The sequence below is a fragment of the Arvicanthis niloticus genome, chromosome 6 (genome assembly GCF_011762505.2).
Source record: "Arvicanthis niloticus isolate mArvNil1 chromosome 6, mArvNil1.pat.X, whole genome shotgun sequence".
Lineage (NCBI taxonomy): Eukaryota > Metazoa > Chordata > Mammalia > Rodentia > Muridae > Arvicanthis > Arvicanthis niloticus.
Genome location: NC_047663.1, coordinates 24,918,212 through 24,945,179, shown reverse-complemented (window position 1 = coordinate 24,945,179; position 26,968 = coordinate 24,918,212). Strand labels below are relative to the sequence as shown.

At 51.3% G+C, this 26,968-nt stretch overlaps 1 protein-coding gene across 7 annotated transcripts in view; it reads left to right on the top strand.

Annotated features, from left to right (window-relative positions):
• The window catches only part of Arhgap23 (Rho GTPase activating protein 23), a 99,510-nt gene that overhangs the window by 50,523 nt on the left and 22,019 nt on the right, over positions 1–26,968 (top strand). For 6 of the 7 annotated variants that reach the window (XM_076935878.1, XM_034504980.2, XM_076935876.1 and 3 more), the window contains 10 exons: positions 1,813–1,956; positions 8,695–9,012; positions 10,091–10,152; positions 10,338–10,468; positions 11,230–11,351; positions 11,688–11,843; positions 15,490–15,568; positions 20,402–20,475; positions 20,700–20,789; positions 21,420–21,545. In XM_076935878.1, coding sequence (XP_076791993.1) covers positions 1,813–1,956; positions 8,695–9,012; positions 10,091–10,152; positions 10,338–10,468; positions 11,230–11,351; positions 11,688–11,843; positions 15,490–15,568; positions 20,402–20,475; positions 20,700–20,789; positions 21,420–21,545 — 1,302 coding nt within the window. The remainder of the gene's footprint in view (positions 1–1,812; positions 1,957–8,694; positions 9,013–10,090; positions 10,153–10,337; positions 10,469–11,229; positions 11,352–11,687; positions 11,844–15,489; positions 15,569–20,401; positions 20,476–20,699; positions 20,790–21,419; positions 21,546–26,968) is intronic. The other variant, XM_076935879.1, reaches the window with a different exon arrangement.

The following is a 26,968-nucleotide window of genomic DNA, read 5'->3' as shown; positions in this document are numbered from 1 at the left end:
GATCTCTAGAAGGGTGGTAGCCCTGCATGTCTCCGGTTCCATATTTGTGACTCCTGTGACCCCCAAGTGAAGTGCTCTGGCTCCAGCCTCTTTCCTGTATTTCATCTTCGTGCTGTGTGACCTGCCTCCCACCTGAAGACCGTGTTTGTCCTCCAATCTGGAAAGTTCCAAATCACAGAACAGCTCTCCCTCCCCCTCCTCCTCCCCCTTCCCCTCTCCATCTCCTCTTTCTTCTCCTCCCTCTCCCCCCCTCTACCCCACTCTCTCTCTTTCCAGTGTTGGGAATAGAACCAAGGGCTCAAGTGTGACAGGCACGCCTGGGCAATATCTCCAACTCTTTGTTATCATTATTTGTTGGTTTTGAGACAGGGTCTTAGTGTGGCCGTCACTCTGTAGAGCAGGCTAGCACTGAACTCAGGGATCTGCAAATCCCTGCCACCCCAGTGCCTGGATTAAAGGCATGTGCCACCACACCTAGCTTCCAACTCTTGATTTCTTTCTTTCTTCCTTCCTTCCTTCCTCCCTCCCTTCCTTCCTTCCTTTCTAAGATTTATTCCTTTTTAAAAATTTTAGTTGTGTATTTGTGTGTCTGTGTGTGTTTTCTTGTTGTATGTGTGTGTATGGGCGTGTGCAGGTGCCCCAGAAGGCCAGAGGCATGGGTTCCTCCAGAGCTGGAACTCGGGTGCTTGTTAGCTCTACAATATAGATCTTTCCAGATTCTTTCTCTTAATTTTTTTTTTTTTTTTTTTTTTTTTTTTTGGTTTTTCAAGACAGGGTTTCTCTGTGTAGCCATGGCTGTCCTGGAACTCACTCTGTAGACCAGGCTGGCCTCAAACTCAAAAATCCGCCTGCCTCTGCCTCCCAAGGGCTGGGATTAAAGGCGTGCGCCAACACCGCCTGGCTAATTTTTTTTCTTTAGGTTTACTTATTTCATGTGTCTGAGTGTTTTGCCTATGTGTGTATGTATGTGTGCCATGCTCACTCCCTACTGCTGTGGAGGTCAGTTACAGATGGTTGTGAGCCACCATGTGGTTGCTGGGAATTGAACTCAGGACCTCGAAAGAGCAGCCAGTGCTCTTAACCACTGAACCATCTCTCCAGCCCCAGTCCAGGTCTTCATAGACCTTGAAGACAGGGTTTAATCCAGGCTGGCTTCAAACTTGTGATGTTCCTGCATCACACTCCTGTGTGCTGGGAGAGTTATAGTGCTAGGGCCCTCTGAGGCTTGCTGTGAAGCCTTACCCACGTGCCTTTTCCGGTCTCCTGGTCATCTGTGCACTTTCCTCACACGCATATGTGTTTTGTTAGCTTAGCATCTTCAAGACAGAGCCACCTGACTGCCCTTGTCACTTCCTCAGCTTACTGAACTCTCCCTGGACACGCCAGCTCTGAGGCTGGACTCCTGTTGACACTGTCACTTCTTGTTTAACTCCTGGTGGGTTTGACTCCCTGTCCCATCACTACTTAATCTTTGTTGATGTTCCTACTTCCGCTGTTTACTTAACTCCTTATTGCCACAATCACTTCCCCTGTAAAGCTGAAGGAAGGCCCAGGTTGGCTTTTCCAGCGTGGGGAGCCATGTGTCCTGCTGGCAGGTCCAGCTCTTTCCTCCTTTCTGGCTTCTTCAGGAGGTCTCATGACCTCAATACAAACAGTCCAGAGAGGACAAGCAAGGCCCATGAGGTCACACAGCACAGCAGAGTACAGCCCAGACACACGCCAGGCCTGTGTGGCTGCCAGTGGCCCATGAGGCTCCTGAGATGCTGGCACTGTGGGAGCCGCCCTAAATTGCCTAATGTCTTCTCCCAACAGTCTCTAGATAGCTGGGGCACCTCTGAAGATGCTGATGGCCCCTCTAAACGACACTCAACCTCTGACCTCTCAGATGCACCCTTCAGTGATATCAGGAGAGAAGGCTGGTTGTATTATAAGCAGATCCTCACCAAGAAGGGGAAGGTAAGGTGGCCTGAGGAAGGAGGATGGGCTACATGGAAGCTGGCTCTGGCAGAACTTTCCAGGTGCTCTTATGCCTGCCGTGAAGACTCTGGTGCCAAAAATCTAAACCAAACCAAAAAAAAAAAAAAAAAAAAAAAAAAAAAATTACTTCAGGCTGTAGCCTGAGGAATTAAGTTTCATGCCAGGAAGAGTTTCTGGGAGAGGGGATTTACTGAACCCTGAAAAGGAGGTTAGCAGAGAGGCACTGCTGCTATGAAAGTGCACGGCAAGCCGGCTGGAATCCTGACCAAGCCATTCTTGAAAGACGGGGCTCCGGGTAAAGGAGCAAGGGTAGGCTGAGGGAAGCCGAGGCCGGCTCTTCCGGTCTGTGAGGTCCTGGGGCGCAGACTTGGTTTAAGGACAACTGACACCCTTGGGGCTCTTGGAGCTAGAGCTTTCAAGTGCTCCTGCAGCTTCCTGGGGTGATTTAGTGAGGGAAGCCAGGGAGTAAGAAGACCACTTAGAAGCCACCACAAGATCCAGCTGAGAGCCTTGGTGAGTGGGTGAGGAGGGGCAGGGGAGACAATAGGACTCAGAAGGGAAGGTGGGGCTCTAAGCTCTCAGGCAGGAGCTTGAGTACCAGGCTTGGAGCCCTGGGCTGGAGAGATGGAGAAAAATGAGGCAGGGTGGTTTAGACAGATCTGGCCTTGATTCTTGATGCCATGGCTTGTTGATCTGAGGACTCAGAACCTAGTGCTTATGACTCAGTGTCTATAAGGGGATCTGACTAATACTTTTCCAAACCTGCTCCTAAGCATTTAAAAGATATGGTGTGAACAAGAGTGTACCATCCTATGTGTGGTGAGTCTAGTCTGTAATCCAAGCTATTTGAGAGGTTGAGACAGGAGCATGGGAAGTTCATGACCTGTCTAGGCTACGGAGTGAGTTCAAGGCCAGCCTTAGCAACTTAGTAAAATTCTGTCTCAAAATAAAATGTAAAACAAGGGCTGAGGACATAAGACTATTGGTAAACGTTGGCCTAGCAGATATGAAGGCCTGATTTCAAGCCCTAGTCACACCACACACACACACACACACACACACACACACAAGAAAAAAATAGTGCTTGTTGTGGGCTGTGCCTTAGGAACTTTTGCTTGACTTATTGCAGAAGGAGTCGGGGGACAGTGAGACTGGGGTCCCCACAGAGCTTGGCATTCGGAGGCTGCTGTTCTCACTTACTGCCATTACAGGAATCTCTCAGTATTTATGGGGGCTCCAGATTCATGGACACGCAAGCCCCTTATATAAAGCAGCTTGGTATCTGCGTTTGGCTTACACAATCCTCCCAGGCACTGTAACTCATCCCCGGATGACATATGTTGCCTCATGCTATGTAAGGCTATGTAAATAGTTGTTACTCTGGGTTGATTATGGAATGTTGAGGGGAAAAAAAACCCATCTGTATCCCTTGGTACAGATGCAGGTGGTTTGTTTGTTTGTTTTTCTGAGTGCCTTTGATCCCTGTTTGGTTAAATCCATGGTCATGGAACCTGTAGAAGGGACCCCTGTAGGGGTGGAACCTGGAAAGAAGGAACTTTGAAATAGTCAGAGTTTGAATTTCTACACAGCCACGTGTTGTTGTGTGTCTAAGGCTTCACGAGCAAACCTAAGTTTCCTGAGCTATAAGATGCATCAGGAGGGGAGAGGCGTAGGTTCTGTAGGCCGGGGAGCACAAAGCCCTGCTCCTGAGGGGTGCTGAGCTTCTAGTGACGTAGGTGAGGGACCTGCTTGCCCACTCCTGTCCTCTTGGGGTTGATGACCACAGAGAAGTGCTAATCGCTCCTCAATGACAGGTGCACTGCAGGTCACAGCACGGGGAGTTTAGGGGCTTAGCAGGGTGGGGTCTGTATGTCTAGGGTTGAGATAAAGCTCATGGCAGTCTGTAGTAGAGAGGAAGTGGGTGGGAGGGAGTATCCTGGGGGAGACCCCTCACTAAGGCTGGAGGGAGACCCAGTGTGCCAGAGCCAGGTTGGCTGGAGAGCCCAGAGCAGGCGGTGGAAGGTGACGTGGGAATTTGCTACCCAGGGGAACTTTTCTGTCCTGAGATACAGGGTAGAGTGCAGAGATGTGTGACATAGGATAGTAGCTTGTCTTTGCCAGAAGGAGTCCGTGTCACTGCTGCTGTTTACATGATCAAGGCCCTGGTATGGGACCAGAAGGTGTTTGCAAGAGATTCTAGGGAGGAGGTTGGCTGATGGTCTCTGGGGCTGAGGAAGGTACAGGATAGGCCAAGAATCCTGGCTCCTGGCTTGGCTGGCAGGGGGGACTCTATCTTGAGCCCCTGGCCACCTGAGGGGGGATTTGGGGAGAGAAGGGACTGTGGGAGCTGTGTGATCCTACACATACTTTGGCTGAGATCCTGTGAATGCAAACATAGGTATGGCAGACAGGCGCACAGCTTACTCCACCAGGTGTGCACAAGCACCTGTGGCCTAAGGCACAGGTGAAGGAGAATGACAGGGACCTAGTAGAGTCTCTCCCCTCTCCCCCTCCTTGATTTTTGAAGACAGGGTTTCTGTGCATAGCCCTGGCTGTCCTGGAAGTCACTCTGTAGACCGGGCTGGCCTTGAACTCAGAGATCTGCCTATTTCTGCTTCTTGAGTGCTGGGATAAAAGGTGTGCACCACAACAGAATCTTTTTTTTTTTTTAAAGATTTATTTATTTATTTATTGTATATGAGTACACCATTGCTCTCTTCAGACACACCAGAAGAGGGCATCAGATCCCATTACAGATGGCCGTGAGCCACCATGTGGTTGCTGGGAATTGAACTCAGGACCTCGGGAAGAGCAGTCGGTGCTCTTAACTGCTGGGCCATCTCTCCAGCCCACCACAACAGAATCTTGACAGGAATTGGGAACTAGGAAGGCGAGGTTGGCCATGGAACTAAAAAGACATGGGAAGATGGCAGTCGCTCCAAGAAGGGGTGGACAAGGACGGCAGGAAGCTGTACAGGCAGAGCCTGTGGGGACAACAGCCTCTATGTCCATGTATGGTAGAAAAGTGTCTTAGTGCTTAGTGCTTTCTCTGTCAGAGAGCCTGGCCCCAGCTTTGGGTGACCCTGCTACGCCAGCTTCGGTGTTTTCTAGGCAGGGACGGGCATTGACTCCTTGGCTCACTGAGCAGTTCTGACATACAGGGGCTTCAGTGTCAGTTGTCTACCTGGTGCCACGTCTGGGAACCAAAAGAAGTGTCCTGGAGTCGGAGTCAGCTGCTGACCCTGGGTCTATCTGGGGTAGCCTCATGTCATCTACACCAGCAGTTCCATCCTCCCTCTCCCACCCTCCGCCTCCTTCAGAGACCACCAATGCCAGACAGAGGATGGGCGCATGTACGTGGTGCTCATTCTGCCAGAGCCACTGTGTGAGGGACATGGCCGTAGGCACGTGCTGCTTAACTCTCATTCTCTGTCAGTGGTGACATGGATGCAGGGAAAGACTTGACTTATTCAGGGTTATCCAGATGCTTTAGTCTTAGGGGGCCTTGGGGCCACCTCACGCTAACACAGTTATTCCCTTGGAACAGGAGTCTTGTTTATTACATTAGTGGTAGGGCTGCTCCAGGTGGCACTGTCTTAGCCCAGGAGCTCTGTGAGGGTATGTATGCTAGACTAAGGGAATCCACCCCGAGGGAAGCCGGGCATGGGTGCTTCAGCCCTGCCCTCTGGAGACCCCACCATCAGGACATAAGTAGACTCAATATTAGCTAATGGACAAGGAGCACTTGTCCCAGCTGCTTGTAGCCAGGCCACCCACAGCCAGGAGGTGAGCTTATGGGGTATTTGTAAGGCAACAAAACAGTCAGAGGTACCTCATCGGGGAGCTGTTGCTGGTGACTTGAACTTAGAGCTGAAGGAGGCAGCCACATAAAGAAATGAGAGAAGCTGAATGCCTGGGAGGCAGAGGTGTGAAAATCAGGAGTTCAAGTACAGCCTAGCACAGTGGTGCACACTTTTAATCCCAGCACTTGGGAGGCAGAGCAGGCTCTGAGTTTGAGGCCAGCTTGGTCTACAGAGTGAGCTTCAGGATATACAGAGCTAGGGTCTGGGGAATCTAGCTCAGTGCAGAATGGACCTGACATGTATAGACCCTGCGTTCAATCTCCAAGGCAACAACAATAACTAACTAACTAAATAAATAAATAGGAGGAGAGGAGAGCTGGGTGAGCACAGGGCTCAGCAGGTGGTGGGGCTTGCTGCCAAGCCTGAGTGAGCTCGATCTCCGGATGCACATTGTGGAGGTAGGGAACTCGTCCCTTCAAGTTGTCCTTTGTCTCTCACTAGCATGCCACAGCACACCCACATTTCCCCACCCATTTAAAATGAATGAATGAATGAATGAATAAGGGGGGAGGGAGAGAGAGAGAGAGCCCGCAGGAGAAGCAGCTAGTGCACAGGCTGTAAGAAAGGTAGGCCGTCACTGGTAGGCAAAAGCCTGGTGGCTTGATAGACAGAAGCAGGGAGATGAGTTTGGAGTCAGCATGGGACCTCAGGGCCTTCTGTTTGCTTTAAGGGGCTACACAGGGGCAGTCTTTCACTGCAGAAATGACTGCAGGGCTGCTGCCTGCAGGGCCAAGGTGAAGGGTGCTGGGAAGGTTGGTGCTGTTGTCCAGGTGAGAGGGTCAATGAGGGGGACAGGATGGTGGCACCCAGGTGGGGACAAGCGATACTCTGAAAGGAGCAGGGTTGATTTCTCATGAGCTCGATGTCAGGGGCAACTCCCAGGTTTCGGGGCAGCTGGGCGGATTGACAGAGCTGGAAAAGATGGCACAAGGGTGGAGAACAGGTTTGAGGGCAGAGGCTCGTGCACTGTCCTGAGCAGGGAGTATGGGGCCCACCCATATTGTGTGCAAGCTAGGGGCGGGGCATGGGGTTGCTGAGCAGGCTTTGAGCCTCTCAGCATTGGGCTGGTGCCTACCGCAGGCTGGGATTGTACAGTTGGGATCAGCAGACGAGATGACTGCTTAAAGCCACAGGAGTGCATGGTGTCCCTGCAGGAGGGGTGGAGGGTGAGGACAGCTCAGGACAAAGCCCTAGGGCCTCATTTGCAAGGGAGGTCTCCTTCTCTGTTGCCTGTTGGGCCTGGACTAATGCTTTGCTGTGGAGTGCTGTCTGGATGGTGGATGGTTAGTGCCATCCTTGGCTACTGCCTGCTAGGCACACCTCTCTCTTCCACCATATCTCCAGACAAATGTCTCCAAATGGTAGTTCAGTCTAGGTAAGAAAGAACTACAGGTTGCATCTGGGGACATGGCTCGGTGGTTAAGAGCACATGATCCCCTTTTTTTCTTTTTTCTTTTGATTTTTCAAGACAGGGTTTCTCTGTGTAGCCCTGGCTGTCCTGGAACTCACTCTGTAGACAAGGCTGGCTTCAAACTCAGAGTTTTGCCTGCCTCTGTCTTCTGAGTGCTGGGATTAAAGGCATGCATCACTACTACCACCACTGGGCTAGCACATGGTCCCCTGGCAGAGGACCCAGGCTCAGTTCTCAATGCCCACAGGGCAGTTTACAACCATCTCCAGGTCCAGGTCCAGGGGGTCTGGTGCCTTCTCCTGACTTCCACAGGTACCAGACACAAATGTGGCATACATACCTGCACTCATAGAATAGAATAGAATAGAATAGACTACAAGTATAGAGAAGAAGGTGGATTGAATACAAGAAAGAAGCTTAGTGGTGGTGCAAGCCTTTAATAAGTGGCGGGCGGGGGGGGGGGCGGGGGGAGGCAGAGGCAGGCAGATCTCTGAGTTTGAGGCCAGCCTGGTTTACAGAGTGAGTTCTAGGACAGCCAGGGCTATACAGAGAAAGAAACCCTGTCTCAAAAACAACAACAAGAAAACCAAAATAAATCAATTTTAAAAAGGGAAAGAGGCTGCCTTTTGTCAGGCCAGGGAGCAGCGAGGCAAGGGCTGGAAGAGCCTCCGGCTCCCAAGTGGCCCTGAGAGTGGTTTCTAGGCAGGGCGCCCCTAGTGGAGTCTTGAGGGAGAGGCAAGGCACTGGGGCGGGCAGCCTCCCCAGTCTGTTGGTAGCTCCTGGCCATCACAGCGAGGCAAGGGCTGGAAGAGCCTCCGGCTCCCAAGTGGCCCTGAGAGTGGTTTCTAGGCAGGGCGCCCCTAGTGGAGTCTTGAGGGAGAGGCAAGGCACTGGGGCGGGCAGCCTCCCCAGTCTGTTGGTAGCTCCTGGCCATCACAGTTTTGTTCAGGGTGGCCCAGGAGGCAGGGTCTGTGCAAGGGATGGCATGGTAAAAAAATTTTTTTCAAGACAAGGTTTCTCAGCCAGGTGGTGGTGGCACACACCTTTAGCTCACGAGCATAGACTGGCCTTGAACTCCGAGATCTACCTAACTGCCTTCTGAGTGCTGGAACCAAAGGTGTGCGTCACCCCGCCCAGTGGCTTGGTGAGATTTTATGCTTCTGGGGACTTTACTCCTTCTTGGACTCCTTTTCAGGTCCCTGTCTGGCAATGCTGGTATTTAGAGTAGGTAGAAGTTGACTTCTTGGGGTTCTTAGTGGTGGGTAGAGCTGTCTGGGCAAGTGGACGGAGGGGCCACAGTTTGGCTGTAGGAGGGGAGGCGGGGTGGACTCGTGTCTGTCTCCTCTATAGTCCATTGCCTGCTGCTTCTCAGCCTTTAGCAGACCCGTGGCAGGCATGGCTCTCACCGCTGCCCTGTTTCTCCCACCCTGTGTCTCCCTGCAGAAAGCGGGCGGCGGCCTGCGCCAGTGGAAGCGCGTCTATGCCGTCCTGCGGGCGCGCTCGCTCTCGTTGAGCAAGGAGCGGCGGGAGCCCGGGCCGGCGGCTGCGGGGGCTGCGGCGGCCGGCGCAGGTGAGGACGAGGCGGCGCCCGTCTGCATCGGCTCCTGCCTGGTGGACATCTCCTACAGCGAGACCAAGAGGAGGCACGTGTTCCGGCTGACCACCGCTGACTTCTGTGAATATCTCTTTCAGGCTGAGGATCGGGATGACATGCTGGGCTGGATCAGAGCGATCCGGGAGAACAGCAGGGCCGAGGGCGAGGTGAGGCCCTGGGCTTGTGCCCAGTGGGCCACCAGGGCGAGGCAGAGGCAGGGCAGGGCAAGGCAGAGCTGCCTCTCAGCTGCTGTGACCTGGGGTGGCCACTCTGAGCCTCACTCTCTCTCCTAGGAAAAGAGCTATTAAGAATCTACCGTGGGACTGCCCACCTAAGTTTGGGTTTGAGGACAGACTCATGCACAGGCTGCAGGCAGCTGGCATTCTCAGAGCCCAATGACCAGCAGAAACAATAGCAACTGCAGTGGTTACTGTCATCAGTTGTCGGGACTGCCTCAGGCGGGCTCTGTCCCATTGAGGTCAGCTCCAGGCCAGGTATAGCCTCTGGTAGGCCGGAGTAGGCAATCTCCAGGAATGGGGTGCAGAATGAACTGTCCTGCTCAGATGTCAGCACTCTCCTGAGTCAGAGGGCAGACACATGGACCTTAACCAGAGGCTTAGCCTTTGGCAGCAGCCTGGCAGGGGTTGGGGAGAGCTTTTTTAAAAAAGGCATCACTCCTCAGAATTGCTGATGTCTCCTCTGGGTCTAATCTGCACAGAGGTCATCTGACACACCTGTGCAGAGGAAGGTGCAGTCTAGGGATTAGAGGCTGGCATCACCATGAGGGCACTGTGCCCAGGCTTGTCCCTGGATATTCCTTTCCCTGAGAACACTAGCGCGGTCTCCCCTCCTGAGGATGGCCTCTGCTCTACAGAGCAGAGGGCCTGCGTCCCCTGTTCTAGAGGCTTTCTCTTGGGATACTGTCGTGGCCACCTGTAGTCATTGTCCCTCTGTAACTGACAGACCTGGGAGGAGTGCTGTGCTGCTCTGCACCCCAACATGGAGACTGCTCTGTCCAGCCCCACTATGCTTATTGCCAAACCGACTGGGGCTCAGAGATGTTAAGTGGCTTCCCCAAAGTCACACAGCTGCCCAGGGAGGCCAGCTCTGGCCTTTGCCCATCCGGGTCTATGCTGTCCACCTGGTGGATAGAGGCAAAGCTGAGGCAGGGGCCAGGGAGGAACTCTGGTGAGGTGGTCTGTGGGCCCTGACATGGCCTCTCTCCTCCCCCTCCCCTCTCTGCAGGACCCTGGCTGTGCCAACCAAGCTCTGATCAGCAAGAAGCTTAATGATTATCGCAAAGTGAGGTAAGTAAGACCAGTCCTCCCAGGGCAGCCTGTGGTGGGGAGGAAGTCCTATGGGGTTGGGAGTTCCCTCACCCAGACAAGTGAGACCCGAGCAAATTGTCTCTAGTTGGAGAGGATGGAGGCCGGGGAAAGTGGCTGGGCCACTCCAGATGAAGACACCCTCCTCTTCCTTTTCCCCTCTGCAGCCATAGCTCTGGGCCCAAAGCCGATTCCTCCCCTAAAGGCTCTCGGGGCCTGGGAGGCCTCAAGTCTGAATTCCTCAAGCAGACTGCAGTCCGTGGCCTCAGAACTCAGGACCAGCCCGCAGGAAGCAAGGGTAGGAGGGCTGAGTGCACAGTGTGTGCTTGTGTGGGGCAGCGCCCCTGCTCGTGTGTGCCTGGGGCTACTACTGGTATCTGCCTTAAGTGTGAGCCTGTGAGGGGTCTGGAGCCTCACGGTTTCGGGGCTGGAAGCATCTGGATCCCAATTTGCTTCCACAACATTCTTGTTGGGCGGCCCTCTTGTTTCTGCCTGTGTCCTGTGGAAATGAGAGGCCCACTCTGCAGGCAGCCTGCATTTTTACAGTCCTGGTTGTTAGGAACCACTTCCCGGGCCGGAGAGAGTAGTGACAAGCTTCCAGAGGGCCTCAGAGCGGCTCCAGCTTCAGGAGATCTGACTCCTCAGACATCTATGGGCGTCAGCACCCATGCACCTGGGTGCTACACACACACACACACACACACACACACACACTTTTTTTTTAAACTTTAAAATTGTTGGGTTTTTTGTTTGTTTGGTTTTGTTTTGTTTTAACAGCCGAAAGAAAACATTTCCTTTGGTTACACCAAAATGTGGGATGCACTCTCATCTCACTGGCTGGTCCTTGAGGCCACCAACTACCCTTATGGAGCCATGACCTCCTTCCTGGGGGCCAGTTACCTTGCCCTCTTAGCCTTCTCTCACCATGTATAATGTTCAGTCTCCCTAGTTCTTTGATGAAGTCCCTGTGTCCTAGTGTGTGGGTGTGGCACTGAATGTGGAGGACCCTTCTGGCCTCCTCCAGCTGACCCCAGCTCTCTTTGCCACTGTTCATCCCAGAAGACAGTGTTGCAGCTCCCAGAACCCCCTGGGGCATCAACATAATCAAGAAGAACAAGAAGGCCACCCCGAGGGCATTTGGGATCCGGTTGGAGGAGTGCCAGCCTGCCACTGAGAACCAGGTGGGTCCCCACAATGCTTGAGGCAGGCAGCGCATAGGAGGCCTGGCAGGGACCAGAGCTGTGGGAATGTGATGGCAGCCCGTTCCTCACATACACAGCCGGATGGCCAACCGGAAGAGGGGGTCCCTGAGTCCGGCAGAGGGCCTCACTGAACTGAGGCCCAGTCTGGTTTGCACCTTCTGAGCCTGTGGCTCATATAGTTCTGACCCTTAGACAGAGGCCGTAAGACTTCATCTCCTTGGGTGTCCTGATAGCAGCTCTGCTCTAAGTTCTCTGCCCACTTAGCCTCCTACCCCAGCCCTGTCCCTAAACCCTCTCCAATGTCTGTGCTCCCAGCGTGTCCCCCTGATCGTGGCTGCCTGCTGCCGTATTGTGGAGGCACGGGGGCTGGAATCAACTGGCATTTACCGGGTACCTGGCAACAATGCAGTGGTGTCTAGCCTGCAGGAGCAGCTCAACCGTGGGCCCAGTGACATCAACCTGCAGGATGAGGTAGGTGTGGCTCGGCCATTAGTGGAGTCCAGGGACTGCCTGGTTGCACTCACCATGTTCCACTATATGCTTGTCATTGGGCCAGAGTGTCCAGGTGGCAGGAGAAAGCCTGCCCAGTCGGCTGGCCCCAACGGGTGTCTTCCCAAGGATGGCCCAAAAAGAAATGTAGCCCTGGTCTGCTGGGTACTGAGACAGAGGCAGCTGCTTTGTTTTTTGTTGTTGTTTTTCCAGAGAGGGTCCTCTATGTAGCCCAGGCTGATCCTTCTGCCTCTGCCTTCCAAGAGCTGGGATATAGATAGGGGCAGTGGCAGAGCAGCTGTCGTCCTCTGGCTGGGTGACAGTTTTGCATGGGCATTTAGGACGGCTGAGTTCTCTCAGCTAAGCGCAAATACAAAAATGGCCAGAGAGAGGGCTGAACACTTGCTGGGAATTCAGCTTCCAAGAGAGCCAGTTAGTGAGCATGTAGACCTCCAGCTGCTCTCCTTGTCTCCCCTCCCTCTCTCCTTCCTCATCCTGCCCACCCTTTCTCCTCCTTTCTATAGTCTTTTAGCACCAGGCAAAATGGGCTGGATTCCGTGGGCCACTGAGGTCCAAAGAGCCCTGGCCTGGAGGACGGGGTGTGCCTTGCTCTCATGGTCACCAGCGCTGTAGCCTGAAAAGAGGAGCTGGAGCTGAGAGCAGACTGTAGCTGCTGACACTACACCACAGAGCGTGTAGCATGACTGGCAGTGTTCAAATGAGTCCTGGAGTCTCAGGTTCCTAGAGGGGCTTTGAAGAGGCCACACACACACACACACACACAGGTCGAGAGCCCTTCCTTTGCTGGAACGAGGGCCACCCTGCTTTGCTCTGAGTATTACCTTGAAGTTATTCAGTCATTTGCTGGGGCTGCACATGGACATTGTATGCTGTTGGATGTGTGGGAGTTGGTTCTCTCTCTCCATCATGTGCGTCCTGGGGATCAAACTCAGCTCATCAGGCTTGGCAGCGAGCATCTTTACCTGTTGAGCGATCTCTCACTAGCCCACCCCGGATTTTTGTGTAATATTCTTATTTGACCAAAGGGGTGCTAATGAAAAGGGCTTGTGGGGGGGGGGGAAGCCATGAGTCTGGCTAGTGAAGCACCAAAGACCCTGTGACACAGAATACTTTTGTCTTTGGGAGAGGAGACAAGCAGATGTGACATCAAAGACAAGAGAAAAGAGTGAGCTGCCATCAAGTGCTTGTGTATAAGAGGAGGGAGGGACTGCTGAGGGTTGGAGCAGGGGCAGCCTCCAGAGCTCCCAAGGATGTGGGAGAGCTGGCATGATTTAAGACTCATGGAAGTGCTTGAGGGTTGGACAAAGGTGGACACACCTTCTCTGTTTGGGGGTGGGGACAGTCAGACCCAGGGCAAGTGATGGGTTCCTGGAACCTTTGACCTTGAGCCAGGGACAGTGAGGAGCTTTGGGCAGTTCTTACACTGGAGAGCACTGCCAAGGGTAGGGTGTGAGGGAGAGGGATGCAGAGGCTTTGTGGAGAGCTGAGAGTGCAGAGGGAAGAAGCCCAGAGGTGCTGGGGTCACTGTAGGTCAGGATTACAGAGGACTCTGGGTAAGTGGAGGCAGGGAGAGGGGAGGAGGGACAGGCAGAGAGACCAGAGGGAGGGCTGGTAGCTGCATGAGGAACAGGATGTCTTGAGAGGCTGAAGGGAGGATTAGTCAGATCATGCCCCATTGATTGCATTTGGGGTGATGGTACGTCACCTATATGGGTTGACAGTCTCCTCAGGCCTTGGCTAAGTGGGGTCATGTGACAGCCTGGGACCAAGGGAAAAGACAGACTGATACCAGCTTGGAAGGGCAGAAGGACAGAGCTCTTAGGAAGCTGGTGTGGGACAGACACTGTCAGAGGAGACCAGAGGGAGAGGAGAGGTGCCCTCAGGGAGGAACAGAGAGGGGCCTATAGGAACCACCCCAGACCGGGTCAGCATTCAGTGAAACACATCAGCTCACCTTAACCTGGAAGAAGTGGGGGCAGAGATGGAGGGGTGGCTGGCCTAACCAGGGTTGAGCAGGCATGCCCAGTGTGCTGGCTGCAGTTTGGTAGCAGGCTTCGCTCCCACGGATGACGTTTCATCTTTGCTTTGGTGGAGTGTGGGAAGTCTGCACTGTGTGTGCGCTCGTGGAGAGGGTGGTGTTGGGCACTCAGGCACAGAGCTGAGGCTCTTTGAGGCGAGTCTGGGTGTCTCTGCAGACTGTTTCTTGCTCTCTGGGCAGTTCTGAGGTAGGAACTCAGAACTAGAGCATGAGCCTAGCGCCTAGCTATTGCATGTAAGGTGTTGGTGCCCCCTGGTGGACAGAGTGAACTATCTCTTCCTCTAGATTATTAGAGCAGCTTGGCTTTCCTAGCTCAGTGGCCATTTGAGGCAGATGAATTATGTATTGAGGTGTATATGTGCGGTGTTGTATTGGAGGAAATTTAGCACCATCCCTGGCCGTATCCTCCTACGTGTGTGGTGCTCCCTCAACCTAGGTGGGAAAACCAAAATAGCCCGACTGGAGAATCTGAGCAGGTAAAAGTGCTTGCCAAGCAAGCCTGATGATGACATCGAACTTGCCCAGAACCCACAGAGGAAGGAGAGAACTGACTTCCAGACTGTGTCCTCTGACCTCCCCATGTGCACAACACCCAAATGCACTAGTGATAAGCAGCATTCTTTTTAAAAGAAAGATGAAGAAGGGCTGGGAAATAGTGCAGTGGTTAGAGTGTTGGCTGAACAGGTCCCAGGACCGGAGTTCAGAGCCCCAGGACCTACATACATACTGGGTGGCTATGGTAGCTCACCCGTAGTTCCAGTCCTCAGAAGAAGACTCTCCAGAGCAAACTGGCTAAGGACAGTAACCACAGCGGTGTGCTCTGGGTTTGATTGAGACACCCTGCACATTGGATAAGGTGGAAGAGTGGCAGAGAATGATCAGACCGTCACTTGCACGAATGAACGTGTACACTCCCACACTCATGCTCACACGTGTACACACATATGAAAATGGAAGAACCCAGGAGACAAAATCACCCGACACTTAGATCATTTGCATCTCAGACACTCAGAGCACAGTCTGATGGGAGATAGTGAAGACAAGGGAAGAAGCGTCTGGAAGAATGTCAGAGTGTGGTACAGATGATGCGGTGGTGGGATTCATGGGTGTCTGCTTAGACCTAGGCAGTGAGGCAGGGTGAGGAGGCGTTCCTGTGCAGGCAGGGTGGAGAACTCCACTAGGGGACAGCATGTGCAGAGGGCCCAGGACAGGAAGGAGTCGGCATGTGAGCCCCGTGCTGTGCACACTTGGGCTTTGGGTGATGTGCCTTCTCAGAGGATCGCTCTTAGCTGGGGAGCGGCAGGTGGCCTGGCACTTATGGATACACTGGAGATGTCAGGGTGTGCTTATGTGGGGTAGCTGCCCTGACTTCTGTTCCCCACATTTAGGCCCTCTTGCTTTTTGTGGCAGGCAGTATTGAGCCCACTGGGCTAGCTGGAGTCAAGTATATGTTCTGGACAGGCATGGAGACCTGGGGACTTGGTGGCCTGGTTGGTCCTATAACTGCCGGACATGGGAATGTGGGCCCCTGGGGTCCCGTCTGTGTCCTGACATCCTGTTCCCCCTTAGCGCTGGCAAGACCTCAATGTGATCAGCAGCCTGCTCAAGGCTTTCTTCCGCAAGCTGCCGGAGCCTCTCTTCACTGATGGTGAGTACTGGGCGGGGCTGGGAGGGGCATCTCATCCGCTCCACTTCCGGCCAGTCTTGGCCTCTCTCTCTCTCTCTCTCTCTCTCTCTCTCTCTCTCTCTCTCTCTCTCTCTTTCTCTCTCTTGATCTGGGTTGTTGGTTTTAATTTTCTAAGTATTTATTTTTTATTATATTTAAAAACACCAAAGATATTTGTGTATGTGAAATACCAAGCCTGTCCATCTGTCCATCAGTCCTGACTCCTTCCTCCCTTGCTGAGGTCATGACTGTGCTCTGAGCAGTCTCTAGCCTAGTACCGCCCCCTGTAAAAGGTCCCTGAGCAGGAACTGTTATCAAACTCCTTCATGGGCTGAGACACAGAGGGTGAAGTGACTTGCTAAGGTCACTCAGCCTGTATGTGGTACAGTCACATTCCACCTTAGGCTTCTGGCCAGAAACCCATCGCTAGCCCATTATTACCAGTTTGAGCAAGTGTAGCAGGGCATGCCTCCAATCCCAGCACTTAGGAGGCTGCGACAGGAGGATGGTGCTTTTGAGGCCAGCCTGGGCTACATAGAGAGCTATAAAACAAAGTTACAAGTAGTTTATGGTAGTGTATACCTTTAGTCTCAGTACTTGGAAGGCAGACGGATCTCTGTGAGTTGGAGGCCAGCCTGGGCTACATAGAGAGTTCCAGGACAGCCAGGGCTATGTGGAGAGACCCTGTCTCAAAATAAAACACAAAACAAAAATCATGAACAGACAAAGCATTTCTGCCATCCTGTTGTGTTTCTTTCCTGACCCTTCCGCTGTGGGGCTGTGAGACGCCTGACCAGCCAGGGTGGAGTGAGTGACTTAGTGCTGCGCTGGCGGATGCTGACACCGGCCGGCCTCGTGGGAGGAAAAAGTCTTAGGATGTTACAGTTCCCAGTTTCCGTGGTGTGAATACTCTCACTGTGACTAACTTCAAGCCACTGGTGTGGTATTCCCAACTCAGACAGGAAAGAGACATCTGTGTCTGCAGAGCCAGTGTGAACAGGTCACAACTTCACTGCTGAGAGAAATAGTCAAATCTCTAACCCATGCTTTTCATTGCTCCTCTACTGATGGGAATTTAAATCGGATAAAAACCATCATCCCATACCCCTCCTTGAATCTGTCCTTACAAGCCTGGACCTGTTCTGGAGGTAGATGCTGGGGTGTGGAGTGGTAGGTCAGTCTCCTGTAAAGGTTGGTGTGGCTTGCACATGGAGGAGGCTCAGTTCATATTCACACAAGCAAGTTTCTCTGTCACCTTTTCTTTCTTTCTCCCTTTTTTTATTTATTTATTTATTTTTTTTTTTTTGGTTTTTATTTTGTTGTTGTTTTGGTTTTTTGAGACAGGGTTTCTCTGTGAGGTCCTGGCTGTCCCGGAACTTACTCTGTAGACCAGGCTGGCTTCGAACTCAGAAATCCACCTGCCTCTGCCTTCCAAGTGCTGGGATTAAAGGCGTGCGCCTCCACCGCCCAGCTTTGTCACCTTTTCAATAGAATGTCATTCATTTCCCCCACCACCACCACCCCCATCCCGAGACAGGGGTTCTCTGTGTAGCTCTGGCTGGTCTCAAACTCATAGATCCCGTCTGAATGCTTGGATTAAAGGTGTGTACCACCACAGGCTGGCTTATTTTTATTTATTACATCTTATTTACTTTGTGGGAGGTGGGGCAGGGATGCATGTGCCATATATGGAGGTTTTTTCCTTCCATCCCGTTGATCTCGGGGATTGAACTTTGGTCCTCAGGCTTGGCATTGGATGCTTTATCTGCCAAGCCAGCTCCTCAGCCTTGTTTGTTTCACTTTTTTCTTTTGGTTTATTTTGCATATGGGGATGTTCTGCAGGCATGTATGTCTATGCTTGGTGCCTAAGGAGATTAGAAGAGGGCATTGGATCCCCTGGAACTGGAGTTACAGATGGTTGTGAGCCATGGGAATTGGACTCGGGTCTTCTGTTAGGGCAACAAGTGTTTTTAACCACGGAGCCATTATTGCCTCATTTGAGACACTTAAGTTACTCAGACTGGCTTTGAACGTCTGATTGTCTCCCACCTCTGCCCCCTGAGTATCTGGAGTTCCAGGCAGGCACCACCACACTTTGTTTGTTAATTTTCTTCTTTTTTGCAGGCAGGGCGTCAAATGCAGAGCCCTGCACATTCTGGACATGCACTCTGCCTCTGGACGGCAGCCCCAGCTTAGTTATTAGTGTTTAAAGCTTTTGCTGATCAATGGGGGCAGCGTCTCGTTATTGTTCCAGGGTATTGCCCTCATGTCTAGGGAGAGTAAGCCTCTTTTTCTTAGTTTATTGGCTCTGTGTAGAAGTTAGGTCCTTCTCCCTCCCAGCCCCATGCTCTCAGAAATAAGACTCAAACTCAAAATATATTTACAAATACTTTGGCTCTTCTCTGATGAGATCATAACTTAGTATAAGCCATTTACTTTAATCTGCATTCTGCCACGTGGCTGGTTACCTGTGCTCAGGTACCATGTGTCACCATTTGTCAGGGCAAATCTCCCGAGCCTCGCTGTATCCCAGAATTCCCACCTTCTACTCTTCCCTTTTCTATAGGCCGTAGATTTTTAATTGACAGGTGATGCGTCCATACAATACACAAGGATTCTCCCTGCAGCTCTGTCCATTTCCTCTGTAGTTGATACCATGCACCTCTATTTTTATATTTATCTGTTTGCTCTTGATTTGTGGGAACAGTATTTTGTATGTGATATACATTAAGCTATGCTGATCTCTGCAGTTATTTCTATAGCCCCACCCCCTTCCTTTTTATTTCTTTCTTAGACAAGGTCTTGCTATACTCCCCAGGCTAACTTCGTACTTGAAACGATCCTCCTGCCTCAGCCTTCTGGATGTTGGGGTTACAGGTGTATACCATCACAGGCAGCTGGCATTTCCCTTTGAACTTTTCAGTTTAGAAACTGAAAGCAGTGTTTGAAATTATATTTATAGAATTACATTTATTTATTATTTATTGAGTATGGAGGGGAGCAGCCATAGCATGCATGTGGAGGTCAGAGGTCAACCTCCTAGAGTCAGTTCTTCCACCAGGTGGGACTGGGGATTGAACTCAGGTTGTCGGGCTTGGCGGCAAGTTCATTTACCCACTGAGCCACCTCACGGACCCTGAAAACATTGTTTTGTTTGGTTGGGTTGGGTTTTTCAAGACAAGGTTTCTCTTTGTAGCCTTGGTTGGCCTGGAACTCACTCAGTAGACCAGGCTGGCTTTGAACTCTCAGAGATCCACCACCCTCTTTCTCCCAAGTGCTGGGATTAAAGGTACCACCCAGCTGGAAACAGTATTTTTTTTTTTTAAAAGCCCAAACAATTACTCTTTAGCCAATTGAGTATCTCATATTTAGGCCCCGTGCTTATAAAAATATTTTTCCACTGTGATTTTTTTTTTTTTGAGACAGGGTTTCTCTGTGTAGCCCTGGCTGTCCTGGAACTCACTCTGTAGACCAGGCTGGCCTTGAACTCAGAAATCCACCTGCCTCCGCCTCCCAAGTGCTGGGATTAAAGGCGTGCGCCACCACCGCCCGGCTCCACTGTGATTTTTATTTTCTTTTGAGACAGGTTCTTATTCCAGTTTAGGCTGGCCTCAGACTTAAGAGAATCCTCCTGCCTCAGCCTCCTGAGTGCTGAGATTATAGGCATGAGCCATCATGCCATGCTTCCCTTTGATCTTTTAAAAATTGTTATATTTAGTTAACTAGTTAGTTTTGGGGGTGTGCACAAACATACCATGTCATTCATGTAGAGTTCAAAGGGCAGCTTGTACAATTCAGTCTTCTACTATGTGGGACCCTGGGGTTGAACTCAGGGTGTCAGACTTGGCAGCAAGCACCTTTAGACACAGAGCCAACTCACAGGTCCTCACCTTTGATATTTCGATCTACATATTAGACTCTGTCGTACAACTAAACTAACTTGTGTTGCATGAGGTGGAAATGGTTGCTCTCTCACTGGTCCTAGGCATACAGGAAAGCCTGCATCCTTCAACGCTGCCTCTGTCCTGTGGGCCTCTCAGGCCTTCCCACTTCACTGTGCATACATCCTCAAAAGGCAATGGCGACATCCTTTGTCTTCAAATATCACCTTTCATTTTATTTTCTGAATCAGGACCTCTCAATGAGTATCCGGGGCTTGCCAGTTAGCTAGACTAAATAGCCAATGCGTTCCTGGGATCGTCCTGCCTCCTCTGCCAGTAATGGGATGACAGGGCATGCTGCCACAGCAAACCCTTTTGTGTGATGCTGTGGATCCAGAGTCAGGTCCTCGTGCTGGCAGGGCAAGCAGCACTTCACCCTTTGAGCCGTCTCCCGGCCCCAAGCCACAGTCTTGACAGTTCGTGAACATGGCTCATCCGGATGAACTCCGTTTTCTATCTTGCGTTGCTTTGGGTGGGACTGAGGACCTGGCCATGTTAAGCTCCTATTTGCTGAGGTTGCCCCAGCCAACCTGATGGAGGCTGCAGGCCCAAGGAGAGTGGGGAAAAGGGCCAATTACCTCCAGTGTTAAAGTTCCCCGGGACATCTTTAGGAACCTCGGGACTGGTGGGGCAGTGAGGAGTCTGAAGGCCCCTCTTCTTTTTTTCTGACCTCTGAGCCTTGGGATCCTTAGCCTAGAGACAAAGGTAGGGGCGATGGGGGCCCTTTTCAAGGGTCAGCGAAAAGCTCTGGTTTTCCTTCTATAGGAACACCCCAGGCTGCATCCGTGTCTTCCCCCTCTTGGTTGGGATCCTCAGCTCTCAAGAGTGGGAAAGGGGTTGCCTCCCACCGCTGAGGCTCTTTCCTGTGTTCTAGACAAATACAATGACTTCATCGAGGCCAATCGGATAGAAGATTCCAGGGAGAGGATGAAGACGCTGCGGAAGCTGGTGAGGAAACGAAGCCCCGTCAGGCGGGAGGGGCAGCTGGGTGCCGTTCTCACAGAGGCTTCAAAGAGGCCTTTTTGAAGGCCTCCAATAACCTCAGTTTCCCCAGCTGAACCAAGGAAGGGAGTTGGAGGTGGATTTTAGCTTCCTACAGTGGGATGATTGTGGAGCCTGGATGGGAGACATCACCACAACCTGATCCCCTTTTCCTTCCTCCTGTCCCCTAGATCCGGGATCTCCCAGGACACTACTATGAAACACTTAAATTCCTCGTGGGCCATCTCAAGACCATTGCTGACCACTCAGAGAAAAACAAGGTGTGTGCTGGAGTCTGGGGAGCACAGGCTGCACCAAGACTGCTGCTTCCTCCCTGTGAGCCCTCCCTCTTCCTAAGGGTTCTCTCCCTAGCACACCAGCCAGTGCAGCCGCCTGCAGCCAGCCAGAGCCATTCCCTCATAGAGCCAGCTCCTGTGTCCTGAGGGCCATGTAGAGGCCAAGAGCTCAGTCCTCCATGCAGGGTGGCTTTCGCCCTCTGAGCCAGTTCTGATCCCTTTACTCTGCTTCTTCCTAATCCATGTCTTTGTCTTTTGGTTCTACAGCAGAGAAAAAGAAGTAAATGATAGAATTTCTCCTTGTTCTAAAATACCCTAGAATCTCCAACAGGTCTCCCATACTAGAATCCACACAGCTGTTCCTAACCTCTCGGGGTCCCCTCGATGGGCCGGTGAGGTGAGCAGTGATAATGGCTTCCAGGTCTGGACATGAGAGACTTTAAACATTGGGCTTGAACTCTGTTCAGCAAACCTCTTTGTGCCCATGTGAGATGTTCATCCCCTACTCTTAGGATATGTCAGAGTTGGGGATGGTGGCCTCAGTGACCTGGAGAGAAGGGCACTAGAGGTCATGCTTAAAGCAATCCTGAGATTTTTTCCCCCTCCCCAACCCAGATGGAGCCCCGGAACCTGGCTCTGGTCTTTGGGCCAACATTGGTAAGGACATCTGAAGACAACATGACAGACATGGTGACCCACATGCCGGACCGCTACAAGATCGTGGAGACGCTGATACAGCATGTAAGTGCTCATTGGATATTTGTATAACAGGCCCAGGACCAGGCTCTGCTCCTGCCAGCCTGTGGGCCCCAGGATGCTTGCAAAAGCACCCACAGCCAAAGAGGACCCTGCTGGGGGCAGTTACAGGCTGCCATCAAGGCAAAACAAAATTGGCAGAAGACTCAGGGAAGAGATGCAGGGATAGGACCATGGGACTGGTTGACTGATGCAAAGCCTCCTCGGTAGGCTGTTCTAGGGGAGGTGGCCTGTAAAACTGGGTACTTGGGTATGACAGGTCTGTTCCCCAACAGCCACAGGCCAGGTTAGGGAGCACAGGAGGTACAGGACATGGAGCAGGAACCAAGGCCCATTTATTTTCCATGATGCTCTGGTGCAAGCCACTGCTTCACCTCCCCTCTGACTCCTGGAGGAGATTCTTGCTTTTGTCTAGAAAGACTGAAGAAACCATAGTGACCAGCAGAGGGCGGTAGAGGCCTCTATCTTCTGAAGCCTGCTCAAAGGCCGTTACCTTCTTCTTGGGCACTGTTTCTCAACTTGTAGGCTGCCATTCATAGGCATTGGCTAAGACCATCAGAAAACACAGGAATTTATATTACAGCACACAACAATAAGACAATTGCAGTTATGAAGTAGAACAAAATGTTATGTTGGGGTCACCCCAAGATGAGGAACTGTATTAGAGAGTTACAGCATTAGGAAGGTTGAGGACCGCTCGCTTAGGGGCTCAAGGGTGGTTTTTATGAATCTTCAGGTTCTCCACTGACCTCTGGTGACAGCCACACAGCGTGGACCCAGAGTGCCCTCCTGCAGAGGGAATAAGGTCAGCCTTCGGTCACAGGAAGGGAGCTGTGGCCCTCCCCTTCTTAGACACCATAGGGAAGAAAAGCTGAGTCTTGTCACCACTTACAGAGGAGGGAAATCAGTGCTCAGAGAGGGAATGACCTGTGCAAGGTCATACACCAAGAAATGGCATCCTCAGGATTTTAACCAGGTCCGTCTACCCAGGGCTGACTTCGCAGAGGGCAGCTGCTGGGCCAGGGTATCGAGGCTGCAGTGGGCTTGGGTCATGCTGACTCTGTGGCCTGCTCATCTGTTCTTTCACCCCATGTCAGGGATCTTACTTCAGGAAGGAGCATCACGGCCTGTTCTCTACCAACATGAGACTGGCCACCTGGATGCTAAGCCTGCTGGCAACACAGGGATCTCTGTTTGGCCTGGGAAGGTTTTGTTCTCAAGCACCAAGATCCCCAGAGCTGCCCATAAGGGGAGCCGTGGCTGCGGGGAGGGCTTCTGGCTATATGGTTTTGGAGAAGTTGCCGGAAGCCGGAGGCCTATGATCAACACAGGAGCTCCTGGAACAGCAGCCTTTGGGAAGAAAGCCGGCCTGCAGCAAGTGGGCTTTCCCGGAGGCGATGTCTGCCATCAGTAGGGCAGGGGCCATGTCCGTCTAGATGCATATCCTAGCACGTGGGTGGTGAACACGGTGTTTGCTAAGCGACTGACTCAGCGACTGAGTGACCTGCTGAGGTTAGGCAGGCCGGCTTTCCTGCAGGGATTCATTCCTGACAAACAGCTGAGCTTGTGAATTTCCATTCTCAGCCTCCCAGGCCTGGGGACACCTTTAAATCTGAGTAGGCTCCATCCTCTGCAGCCCCCTTGGGCCAGACCACCTAAGAGTCTGGGGATCTCTACATGATCAGCAGAACCCAGGCAGAGATGGTTGTGTAGACTGAAGTCAGTCCTGGCCAGACAGTGACCATTGGAATTAGCGGATAACATTAACTCCTCCTGGAATTTCAGCCAAAATGGCTTCCCATAGAAGTTCCTGTCACAAAAGGAAGCCTGCTGTCCCCAGGCTTCCAGGCCAGACTTCATGAGGTAGAGGATGGGACATGTGAATGGGACTGCCTCGGAGTAAAGAGGAGGAGACCCTGGTGCTTGGTGGAAGTCATCCCGAAGCCCTGCTGTGCTTCCCAAGTCAGCTGGCACCCAGAGCTCGGGGGAGAGGATTTAGTCATTTATTCGGCATATGTGAGGCCCTGGTACTTATCAGCCTTGGCACTTTTTCTTTCCCATGTTAGGAATGGTACCTAGGGCATTGGGTGTGCTATCCCAGGGTTCTTGCACTAAGACACAGTCCTGACAGCGCTCTCCCGTGTGTTGGAGGGTATTTAATACCATTGCTGTCCTCTGGCCCTTGATACTAGGCTGTCTCCTCAACTGTGACATTAGGAAATAGGCCTGAGCCAGGCAGGAAGAGTGAGTTCAAGGACAGCCAAACCTCATAGAGTTTGAGGAGAGCCTCTGAGGTAGACTGAGACTGACGGCCATTTTCTCCCCTTCTCCACATTTTAAAACACATTGTATGTTATATGTTCCTCAGACTGTGGGGGGATGTTTAATACAGTGGTTTGTGGGTGGAGCATGAGCAATTACTTCAGCAAATTTAATGGTCTTTAGTCAAGGTTTTTATTTTCCTTTACGTGATTTTTGTCTCTTTCTAGAAATACATATATCCTCTCTCTCTCTCTGTGTCTCTCTCTCTCTCTCTCTGTGTGTGTGTGTGTGTGTGTGTGTGTGTGTGTGTGTGTGTGTGTGTTTATTTTGAGGTAGGGTTGGATCCCACTAGATAACCCTAGCCTAGAATTTTCTATGTAGACCAAGCTGACTCAAACTTATAGAAATCCTCCTGCCTCTGCCGTTCTGGGCTAAAGACATGCTCTGCCATGCCCGACTACTGTCTGTGGTTTATACGTATAGTTGTTTCCCCGAGTTCTTCTGTCTCTCTGTCTCTCTCCCTCTCTCCCCTTCCTCCCTCCCCCTACCTGAGACTGACCTTGAACTCCTGATCCTCTGGCCTGAGTGCTGGGATTATAGCTGTGCCGCACATTGGCCCGCTCGGGCCTGCCATCCTGTTCCACTGGTCTACTGTTTTGTCCTAGGCCCTGTGCTGCAGTTTGAGGTCGGGCATTGTGACGCCCCTTTCAGTTTTCCTCATTTAGTACAAGGTTGGCTTTACGTTTGTCGCATATGAACTTACTATATTGATGTGTGTTCCTTCTATTCCTAGTGTGGTCTATGCTGTGGCCATGAAGGACCTTGAGCTTCCTCTGCATCTTTTGAGAGGGTCACATCATTGCTCTTGACACATATTTACACGCTGTACTACATTTATTGATTTGCACACATTCATCCTTGCATACCTGGATGAAACCACCTTGGTGAAGGTGTGTGATGATCATAATATATTCCTGAGTTTGGCCTGCAAGTATTTGTTGATAACTCTTGTGTCTCTGCTGGTCAGGGAGACTGGTCTACAGTTTTGTTCTCTGTTGGACTCTTGACGAGTTTGGCATCAGGATAGAACTGACTTTGTAGAGTGATCTCAGTAGCTAGCTTCCCTCTCCAATAGGGGAACTGCTTCAGGAGCGCCTGGAAAAGTTCGGTAGAATTGGCAGAATTGTGGTAGGCGTTTCATTCCTGCTTCAATCTGATTGGGTTTGGTTTGGTCTTTTGAGACAGGGTTTTCTGTATGGCTTTAGCTGTCCTTGCCCTGGAACCCACTCTGTAGACCAGGCTGGCCTAAAACTCACAGAGATCTGCCTCCCTCCTGAGTGCTGGGATCAAAGGCGTGCATCATTACTGCCTGCACACTCTCTGATGTTCAATGACGTACTTACTATTGTTGTAAACTTTTTCTTAAAGCCACCGGCCCCCATTTCCTCACGAGTCACTCAGTGGTGTCATTGCTCAGTCTCCAGGCGCCTGTGTGGTCTCTTTCACTGTTGATTTCAACTTTTATTGCATTTTGATCTGGTAAGATAGATGAAATTATTTGGAATCTTTTGTGTTTGTTAAGACTTGCTTTGTGCCTAGAATGTAGTCTGTTTTAGAGGAGGCTCCATGAGAAGAATGTGTCTGCCATATCTGTTGAAATAAATACTCTGTGGTTACCAGTTAAGACTATTTGATCTGTGGTGTAGTTTTAAAAAAACTTTTTTTTTTGAGACAGAGTTTCCCCACGTAGCCCTGGCTAGATGGGAGCCCACTGTATAGACCAGGCTAGCCTCAAACTCAGAAATCTCCCCACCTCTGCCTCTTGAGTGCTGGAATTAAAGGTACCACGCCCAGCTAGATTTTTTTAAAGTAATGTGTATGTGTTTGTGTCTATGTATGTATGTGCATGCAGCACCCATGGAGGCCGGAAGAAGGTGTTGGACCCTCTGGAGTTTAGGTGGCTGTGACCTGCCTGACATGGGTGCTGGGAGACAGAGCCAAGTCTTCTGGAGAGCAGCAAGTGCTTTTAACACCAAGCTATGTCTCCAGCCCCGGTGTGTTCATTTTTATTTTGGATGCACTATGCAGGGCGTGTAAGTCCTGCTGTGCTGGGCCCGTCTCCTGTGTTTAGCGTGCTCCTGGTCAGTATAGCTTTTGTAGATGTGGAAGCAGAGGTACACACACACACACACACACACACACACACACACACACACACGTCACATCATTCTTAGACAGGGCTCATCTGGGACCATCTGTAACCTCGGGCTTTTCCACCTTCCCCCAGTTCCTGAAAAATTACTCAGAGGCTTATTTATGTACAGACCATAAGCTTTTGGGCTTGTTCTCCGACTAGCTTGTAACGCATACAACCCGTTTATTCTATTCTGTGTCTGCCACATGGCGGCTGATTAGTTAGCTTTCGTAGTGTCATAGGTGTGTGTGTGTGTGTGTTGGGCTTGCATGCATATCTGTGCAGTTTTGTTCCTGGTGTTGATTGAATCCCTTGAAAATGTAGCCCAGGATGTGGCTATGTGGCCAGGATGACATTGAACTTACATGTGTACTAAATGTCTGGTTTCTGCGGTGCTTGGGATCAGCTCCGTGATTTTTATTATTAATTTTTCTAGTCCAATGGTACTGACTTTTTCCCTCATCCTGAATAATGAATGCTGCATGCTGGATAAGCACTCTGCCGAGCGAGCGAGCGAGCGAGCGAGTGAGTGAGCCATCCTGTTTCTTTAACAATGTGGAGCGTCTTTGTTTATTTTTTAAGATTTATTTTATTTACATGAATACACTGTATCTGTCAGACATACCAGGACAAGGCATCAGAACCCATTACAGACGGTTGTGAGCCACCATGTGGTTGCTGGGAATTGAACTCAGGACCTCTGGAAGAGCAGTCAGTGCTCTTAACCACTGAGCCATCTCTCCAGCCCCTACGTGGAACATCTTTATTTCTTCTGATTTTGCTTTGACGTTTACTGATTACATACTAGAATTGCTACCCCAGTTTGTTTTCCCACTTCTATTTGCTTGACAGGCTGACTCCTGTGCTCTGACTCTGTCTGCGGTAACCTTTACTGAAGATGTGTCTCTTTATTATATTCAAGGTTATAACTGAGTGATACTTACTCACTGCT